General features: G+C 36.8%; 1 protein-coding gene across 1 annotated transcript; it reads right to left on the bottom strand.

The window, feature by feature from the left end:
- Nucleotides 1-944: 944 nt before the first annotated feature.
- Nucleotides 945-8,051, bottom strand: chchd1 (coiled-coil-helix-coiled-coil-helix domain containing 1). The gene is made up of 3 exons (XM_042502399.1): nt 7,712-8,051; nt 6,295-6,413; nt 945-1,639 (listed from the first exon to the last, which is right to left on the bottom strand). Exons 1-3 carry the CDS (start codon nt 7,851-7,853, stop codon nt 1,529-1,531), a joined length of 372 nt encoding a protein of 123 aa, XP_042358333.1. The 5' UTR covers nt 7,854-8,051; the 3' UTR covers nt 945-1,528.
- Between the last annotated feature and the right edge of the window lie 1,448 nt (nt 8,052-9,499).

The following is a 9,499-nucleotide window of genomic DNA, read 5'->3' as shown; positions in this document are numbered from 1 at the left end:
AGAAATGTATATAGTTATAACAAAATACTAATTATCTCATTATAACTTTAGTGTTACATGTTAAACTATGGTATTTTATAAAACGTGTTCATGTTTGATCACTTATTGTAAATGTTCCACGATGTAACCATAGACTGTATAATAAAGTGAAATTAAACATTTTACTTACAACAAGATAAATGGTATATCGTTAAAAAAAGGGCAAAGTGTCTTTTTATCATCACATAAATTTGTACAAAGTCACATGAAAAAAAAGAAATATCTTGTTAAAATATGAAAAACAACTTTGGAACAATAAACTTTCACATTATTACCTGATTCTGATCAGTTACTGTTTTTTATTGTGGTGTGGCAGCATAGAGCTTCTTTAAAATATAGTTTAGTTTGGCTTAGCTCAAAGACCAGAAGCTGGAGGGAAATGTTAGTCTCGCTCTTTAAAAAAGTGAAAAACCTCCAAAGCTGTGTAAAGTTACATCTATCAGGATGTTAAGTCATAAATAATAAAATTAATTAATAAAATGAAATCAATAGCTGATTTGTACATAAACTGAGTTGTATGTCTTCATTGAAATCCAAAAATCACATATGTTGTGTTTAATTATTTAATTTAATTTATTTAATATTCAATTAAGGTTTTATGACCAAGTTTTTGAATGATTTTTTAAATTGTTGATGTTTTTTCTAATTTATTTTTATAATTTTGAGTTTGGGGTGTGTTTTTTTTTAGATTTGTCTGCATTGGGTACTTTTACTTTTAATCCTATAAGTTCATTTTCCTTACTTTTACTTATGTCAAATTTTGGGGAGCATTAGTACTTTTACTTAAGGACCTGAGTACTTCTTCCACCACTACCACAGCCATAAAACCCGCTTTACATTAATGTGTAGTATGAAACCCGGTCACAGTCCAAGAAAGAAACAAACTCACTGGGCAGGAAAAAGAATCAATAACAAACAGTTTTAATTTATTCAGGAATATCCATATCAACCACACTAAGCGTTGCTTACTGGTAATCTGTTCAGCAGGTTGATTTCAATATCTGTTAACCACCAATCTCAGCGTCCACAGGAATGATGAGGCATTTAAGTGTTTGGTGATAACGCTGAGCTTCCAGCCAGGAGCCATGAAACCCAAGAAGAATAACTCTATCACATCCACTAATAACATCAGTGCACTGAATGAGACCACTCTGCTAAATTAGATTGAGACTAAATGGCGACGCGTTGATCAGAGCCAAATGTGGACACCAGGAGACAGTCTCATTATAGTTTAAACCATCAAACGCAGCGTGTTGTGAATACAGAACATTAGTCAGCAAAGTGAATGTTTGGATAAGTTTACATACCAAAGGAGTCATGCAGTGAGTTTGTGACATTTAATACATGTGTATGGTAACCCAGTGTTGATTCAAACAGTAGCTGACAACTGTAAACACCTTATCACAATAAAATCCAGCTCTAAGACTTAGCCCAATGTCTTTGTTCAACCTGCACGTTTGTATAGGTTGGGCAAGAAAAGGTTTCATTCCTAGATCTCAGTGTGCACGTTGGGGTATCTCTTCAGCAGGCTGGTGGCTTGTTTTGGGGGCAGACGTCCGCCCTGGAGGCTGGTCTGTTCAGATTTATTCTTCATAGCAGCCTGTGTAAGAAAAAGGATCATTGGATTACAGTGCCTTATAATGAGTAATCTGCTAGCTAAGTACACAGGGTTCGTACATATTTTTACCAATACATGTTTAAAGACTCTTCCATGACCCTTGGGCAAATTTTCCGTACATTTTCTGAAACGGCCATAGATGCTCCTTATCTGTTCTTTTTCGCTACTATTTAATAGCTTTTAAAAATATAGTTTATCTTAAAAATAATAATAATGAAAAACAAAAAGAAAACTTTTCTTAAAAAAAGAAGTGGCCTTCTTTTTCTTTGGATAAAACTGCCATTTTTTGAAGACAACATTTTGGCGATATTTTTTAAAAATGTTTTGGGGTGATTTTTCAAAAAATAAATAAAAAAGAAATTCTATTTTATTTCATTTTATTTATTCTTATTTATTATTTATTCATTTTGGCTTTTTTTCTTTAAAACTTTTTGGTGATTTTTGAATTTTCTTCAAAAATCACCAAAATGACACCAATTATCAAAGCCAGAAACTGTAGAAACATCATCATTGGATTATCAAATTTCAGATCCCTGGACACATCATGTATTATTATATAAGTTTGTGAAACAGATTTCCATGACTGTAAACATGAGGTCAGGCAAACTTTGAGAAAGTTTAAAGTCTCACATGAATGATGAGGTAAGACGCAGACTGAACACTGAACATTTCCTCTGTAGAGAGACTTCCCAAGATCATGACAACTGAGAGCTCTCCGGGCAGTTTCACAAAGATATTTTAGACTGGTTTGTAGCTTAGTTTTACTCTTAGATGACACTAATGCAAGTTCATATGTTTGCTAATTTGGCACTTAAAACTATTTCCATGGTATTGATCAGTGGCACTGCTGACCAGCAGCACCAAATGACTAAAAAGAGGAAAACATGGCTCATAATTAGTAGTTTGTTGTCAAGCGAGTAATGAGTACTTTTTTGAAAATATACAGCACGGTTTTTCCCACAGAATTAGAGTGATGAACAATGGGGGGACAACAACAGTAGCAGTTTGTGTCTCACAGGGAGGATAAATGATCTGTCGATCCAATCAGAGCTGATCAGATCAGATCAATGGATTAGAGGAGCAGCTGCTGCAAGTAAAAGCAAACTTGCTGCTCCATCTGTGCCCCGAGTACACTCTGCACTCCTTGAGTGTGAAGTAATGCATAACCTAAGAATATACATACTTCAACAATGCTCCTAATGAACGGTCAAGTTCCAAAAATAGAAAATCTATTTATGGCAGCAGATGTTATTATTGTGACATGCTCAGAAACTCTGCAGCAGTGAAAAGAATCTTAGTTCACTATACTGAGAATGTCTGAAGTGTATTGGAGTACTGAGGCCTGCCATGTTCATGCTTATGATTCTCATATCAAAAAGCTTCATAAAAAGTCTATATAATAAATATATTACAGTTATCATTGAAATGTCCTTTTTTCAGCCTGCAACAGTTTTCCTGCAGGTTGACCACTTATTTGTAGTTAATTTGACAACAAATCATCAATATCCATTTATCTCAACAAAAGATTTTATTGACTTTAAGGGTAACCACACCATATTCAGAATTCATACATCTTATTCCTTTGGTCTAACAGTCCAAAAATATTAGTGAGCATGCATAACTCTCTCCCAAATCCAGAAACTAGAGTGCGACACTAAAATTTGTAATGTCATGGGTGTAAAGTCTCGAGCTGCTCCATAGACGACGAAAGGTGAAAGATGTTGTAGATGACACTGCGAGCAGCCAGAGGAACCTTCTGAGCATATGGGAACATTTTCTGTTCTCACAACTGATGACGGTACAATAGAATACAGCTCATTTTGGTATAAAACTGAAAACAAACATTCTGTGGGTACACTTAACCAGCCATTCATCGTCTCTGGAGCAGCTCCAGACTTTAGACCCCATGATATCACAAGTTTGAGACTTCTTTCTCTTTTTTAGGCTTTGAGAGACAGTAGCTCATGTTCACAGAGAGTGATTGAACTTTCCTTGGTCGTGGAATTAACATTGAAATTCAAATTTAGGTGGTGTTCCCTTTTATGACTTTCAGTCTGAAGCAGTAACTTCAGTGGGTTTTGACATTTCACAGCCCCCTCATACTATTTCTACTTGCTTGTTTAATTAGTGAAATAGAGTGACGTTTTGAAAATCAAAAAAGTAAGTTCTAGGTCATTTAGGCAATAAGAACTGTTACTCGTCTGCGCTCAATAAATTTCACATGACATATGAGGTCGCCTCGCCCTACTCTCTAAATCGAAGATAGTCCAGCTGCTGAAAGCAGATGGAAGCCATGAACCAGTGATGCATAAATAATGTTTCACCACGTTTGTGCTCCACCAGTTAATTCTTGACCAATAATATTACACACAGTGATTGATTAATCACTTAGTAATCATTAACAATCCATATAGTATCAGTAAATTGTGTAGTTTGCCCTCCTTTGCTCTGCATCTTTTATCTGTTAAGTGCTAAGCCGTACAACACACGGGCCTCATGTTGTCTGCTGTGTTTGTATATTCTGTAACGGTCTGATAACCTTCGCTGTCAGATACACAGCAGGGTTTCCCACACATTCATTTATTTGTGGCGGCCTGCCACAGTTAACACATCTGCCACCACGTATTGATTTTCTATTTTTGGAGCTGGACTGTTCCATTAGGAGCACTGCTGAATTATATAAACCATTCAGTTATTCATTGCACCACACTCTTGAAACACAGAACATAATCTAGGCACAGGTGGAGCAACAGAATGCCAGGTGCAGTGAAAGTGAAATGTAACAGTTCATTGTGCTGAATCTCAAACTCCACAAACTGCTGCTGAGGAAAATAAAAAAGAACTCATAATGAGTTCAGCAGTGCTACGTTAATGAACCTGCAAAAACGTCTAAATTTAGAGGGGACACAGAATTATGAATAACAGACTGGGGTGGGCGATATATCAAAACTACGTGAGGAATCACGCCTTGCTCCTTGCCTGCTATGTATGAAATTGCAGACATCGAGTATTAATTGTTCCATCAATTTTATGAGCCAGTGGCGCTTTGGTTCCCTTGCTCTCTCCTCTGCGGCTCTCTGCCTCTAACAGACACACACACAAAGCATGGCTTTTGCAGAGCTCCAGACTGTGACTATTTAGTCACATTTTGTGACCATGGAGCACCACTTTGATTTTCAAATACTATTAATATCTGAACTGGAGAGCTGCGAGTTTGTTTCCAGTTCTCAGAGAATAAATCATTAGGTTTAACGGTGCTACAGTTACAGTCTTAATGAGTGGTAGTGGTGGCAGTGTATTAGTCACATTTTGTGACCATGGAGCAGCAGTGTGACTTGAAATATTGGTTATATCCAAACTGGGGAGCTGTTAGTTTGTTTCCTGCTCACAATGAATGAGTTCTCACAGCTAAAGGCGCTGAGGTATCTGTTTAACTGTCTGCTATGCTAACTACCAACCGTTGACTGGAAGCTTCAGGTCCACAGCAAAAACATCTACACTTACTGCCTGAGACAAGCCAGGTCCTTCAAAGTAAATGCACCGTTTTAATTTCCTTATAACCATATTTCATTAAATGTTATTATGACAGTAGTGTATTCAACTTTATTAAACGACAGTAGCTACTCTTTTTAACTGTAACTGCAGTTCATTCAGATTTTTTTATTTTATTTTGTTTACATTCATTAAGAGGACATTTAAAAGTATTCAAATAGATATAGCTTTAAAATATTGCAAAAGTAGTTTAAAGTTTAAATAGTTTAAAGTTTAAAGCCCTGTAAGGAACACACAAACACAACAAGCTTAAAAAAGAAAACGGAAGGTTTGCCATCATCAGCTACTGCAACGCAGAGGTTCTAAATCTGTGGGAAACACCACACGGTACGTTTGAGGGGTCAAGTGCCTATTTGTGTGCCGCATTTCTGGTAATTGCCATAGTGCAGTAAAGACCATGAGTGTGTGGAATTTATCAGAGCTCAAAGGGAAAAACTTTATTATAAAGAACGTCCTGTCACTCACACAAAATCTGATCCACAATCCAGCACAGTTAAAATGTTGAAACAAATAACCTTATTACAGTTCAAGGTGCACAAACCTGCATAAATCTATCAGCAGGTTGTTGTTGGTCTGACAGCGGCCGATGGAATCTCATATATCTCCCAACACTACAGGAGACTCTTCATGTGTACTATGGCTGAACCACAATTCCAGATCCCCATTTATCAGATATCAGAGAATATAATCTTATTCATACTATTATTCTAAAAATGATGTTTTTTAAATTATTGAATCTGAACAAGCTATAACTAAAAACAAGAGAACAGTGCATGTTTTGCATGCATTTGCCAAGTTGTCATACACTATATACACACATCAAAGCATCCAGATTAATATTGTGATACTTATTTCATGTATAACACAGAGCTCAAGTGTGTTAAAATGATTTTGCAGACTTTATAAACTGATACTTCCAGTGAATGTGTAATTTCTCAGGGTGCATTAGAAAAAGACATTTTTGCATGTCACTTCAGGGGCCCTGTAGAATTGCATTTTCCTCTACTCTGCCTATTTTAAAGTGCATGTGTCATCTTAGAGCACCACTTCTTGTGTCTGTTGTGCTGCTGTGTATGAGAACATACCTGAGCTGCCTTGACGCAGGTGTAAAAGGAGTTCATTTCGCTGGAGCACAGACCTTCCACAAAGTTGTTCAGCTTCCAACAGGCCATCAGGACGGACATCTCTGTGACACAGGTGGCCTCTGTGGAGGGACGGACACATGTTTACCCTTTAATAGCCACGCATGATTCGAAAGACAACATATTCCTGAGGGTCTGTAGGGTAAAACTACAATTAAATTAAGTGTTAGAACTAACCCTCTGTCTGTTAGAGGTTACTCTGCCTATGGGGGAGGTTGGAACATGTCACTTCTCCTCTGGTACAGTTGGACCTAAACGGTAGGTCTTAGAAACAAACGACTGTTTATTTGTAACAAAAATGTTGATGTATGAAAATATGATATCACTTCATCTGAATATTTATTAGAGCATATGAGAACAAACCCCATAAAAAGATTATTTCAAAGGTACACGTGAGCCTTCAACAACGTGATAATGAAAATACACTTTAAGTAAAAACAAGATAGGAAAATGACGGTGATATGACTGTCACACAAGAGTTACTGGGAGGAGGTGTTTAGACATCAATGGAAAACAACAAACTCGCCATCCTGAAGAGAATTTAGCTGGAAGAATGTTTTGCAAACTGACATCCTGGATGCTGTTTTTTTTTTTTTAACCAAAATTACTTTTACTTTGAACTGATGTATCTGGTTGGAAAGGAGGAACTCAAATGGAAAAAAAAGGACAAATTCCTGTTAAAAATATTATTGGCGCCCTGTAAGAAATCCCTAACCAAGAAATGGCTGAAAAAAGAAATACCCCGTGTCGACTAACGGATTGATGGCATATGCAGTATTTATGTCATGGAGAGGATGACTTTTAAGGGATGGACAATGTATGTTTCGAGATCACACACTGTAGTGTAACTAGGAGCCACCCATTGTCTACATGTGTTTGGTGTGATCCAATACAAGGATTTTTTTGTCTCTCTACTTATTCTTTTACCCTTATTTTTTAAAATAATTTTTATATACTTAACCCCTCGACCTATTCATCACCTAATATGATTTTCTTTTCTTTTCTTTTTTAAAAAAATATTTTTTATTTCATGAATATGTTTGCTGGTTTATTAAGTTTTCATTTTTAAATGACTGAAAGGTCTTAATGGTCATTTGGTATTTTGTTTTTTTACATAAAACAATAGCAAGAGACTTACATAAAATGCACAAAGAAAGAAAGGAAAACACGACATCCATTCATCACCTTGTGAAGTTTTATGCATAGATACTGGCAACTCAAAGCAGGTTGGTTTCGTCCCTGTTAATGTTCAGTGTGTGTGTGTGCGTGTGTGTGTGTGTGTGTGTGTGTATTTGGCAGAGCAGCGCTACAGACACTCAGAAATGTTATTCACGAAGTGTTTCTTCATAACTTGACGTACCTCCTTTGCTGGGTTTGCGCTTCGCCACAGCGTCTTTGAGGATCAGGGGCTTGTTGGGTTTGAGGACGGGTCTCTTCCCCTCGCGTTTGCACAGCAGCCTGCTGACCTTCTCCTGGAACGCGATGCCTCCCTGCGCCGCCATTTCCTTCACCTCCCTCCCGCTCACTGCTGCTCCCTGACCGCTCACTGTGTGAGAGCTGACGGGCAGCTGCTGTGTGGACCTCTCTGACACGGAAAACTGACGAAAACAGCGAACAATTTTCACTTTAATGTCACTAAACTTTCCCACTCCGTCACTCGGCTCACCAGTGGGACGCCATATTGAGCCGTAAAATGAAATGTGGTGTCGTAAAACACCAACAAGCATAAGCCTGTGCTGTCGTACTCCTCACAGAGCTGACGATTTTTTAACCCCTTGAAAGCTGGGTCGAGCAGCTCTCTTGTGTTTGGATGCTTTTAAATATCTAACACCCGAGCAAAATTGGTTTGCTTTATTTTGAAAAACGTGGGGTGAAAAAAACAATGAGCCACTTGGCAAGAGATGTCCCAGAAATTGCAAGAAATATGTAAAAAGTGACAAGAAAAGTTAGGCTATCTGAAAAAAGAAAAGAGAGAGAAAAAAACAAACATTAAACTAGGAAAGGGGTTCCAAAAATCCATATTTATAACTATTATTTATTAGTTATACATACCTATTATGTATTCAAAATTATGTTGTCGAAAAAAATGTCTATATTTTAAGCACTTATTTTCAGGTTATTTCATAGTTTGTTTTTTATTGTTGTTGTTGTTGTGTTAGCCTAATGTTCTGTTGTTTTGTTTCTGTATGGACATTTCCGGGTAATTTCTTTTAATTTTAACTACTTTCTTGCCAATTTTTGGGTCATTTCATGTAAAGTAAATCATTTCCTTCCTCTCATGTTCCTGACCTTTCAGGAACATGAGAGGAAGGTAAATCAGGACAATTTGCTCAGGTTTCAAAGGGTTAATTTTATTTAGAACAATTCAACAGTGCAAACTCGAATAGGAAAACAAAATATTGCATTCTTCCAAACAATACTAACAGATTTAAAACAAAATGAAATCTGGTCAAAATAGCAGAAATTGTGACACAGTTTAAGAGACTTTTTTACATTTGTGGATTGATATTTTTAGAAATATTTTTCCATTTACATTAATAAATTACATATTTACCATAACTGTTCTGATATTGAACATAGTAGAGATGTCTTTGGAGAGGTTACAAGCCTGAATGTTTAGGAAATCTCTAAAAAAAAATGGGTTTTAGATGCATAGGTTTTATCCAGATGCATTTATAAACAAACACAATAACAGACACTCCCTTAAGCTTGTTATTTAGACAGTATTTATCACTGATTCCCCATGCTTTCTTACACATATCATTGAATAAGGACGACCAGAAACATCCAGATAAAGGGACAATATTTTTGTTAGCGAACTTCTCTTTTAATACCAATATTTTCCACCCAGTCTTCAAAATGAACAAGTAGATCTACAGCACCAAAGTTTCATAAGGGTATAATGACATTTTTTTGATTGTACTCATGTGTTTCCGATCAATCCCATTGTTACGTGGCATTAGTCTGTGCTACCAGCTGACAGTGATGAAGAACAGTTGTGTTGTGCACAGTTTCCAGTAGAAACAGCACTGCGTTCCTCTGGCACATGGCCTATGGCTACATGACACTCAGGGAGAATGCAGAGCAAGTCTTAACATCAGCCCATCTGATGCATGTATCACAGCTGGTACCGTGTCAAGTCAAATTA

This window comes from Plectropomus leopardus, chromosome 15 (assembly GCF_008729295.1).
Source record: "Plectropomus leopardus isolate mb chromosome 15, YSFRI_Pleo_2.0, whole genome shotgun sequence".
In the NCBI taxonomy this organism is placed as follows: domain Eukaryota; kingdom Metazoa; phylum Chordata; class Actinopteri; order Perciformes; family Serranidae; genus Plectropomus; species Plectropomus leopardus.
Note: the sequence above shows the minus strand (reverse complement) of the source record. Positions and strands in the feature narration are given on the sequence as shown.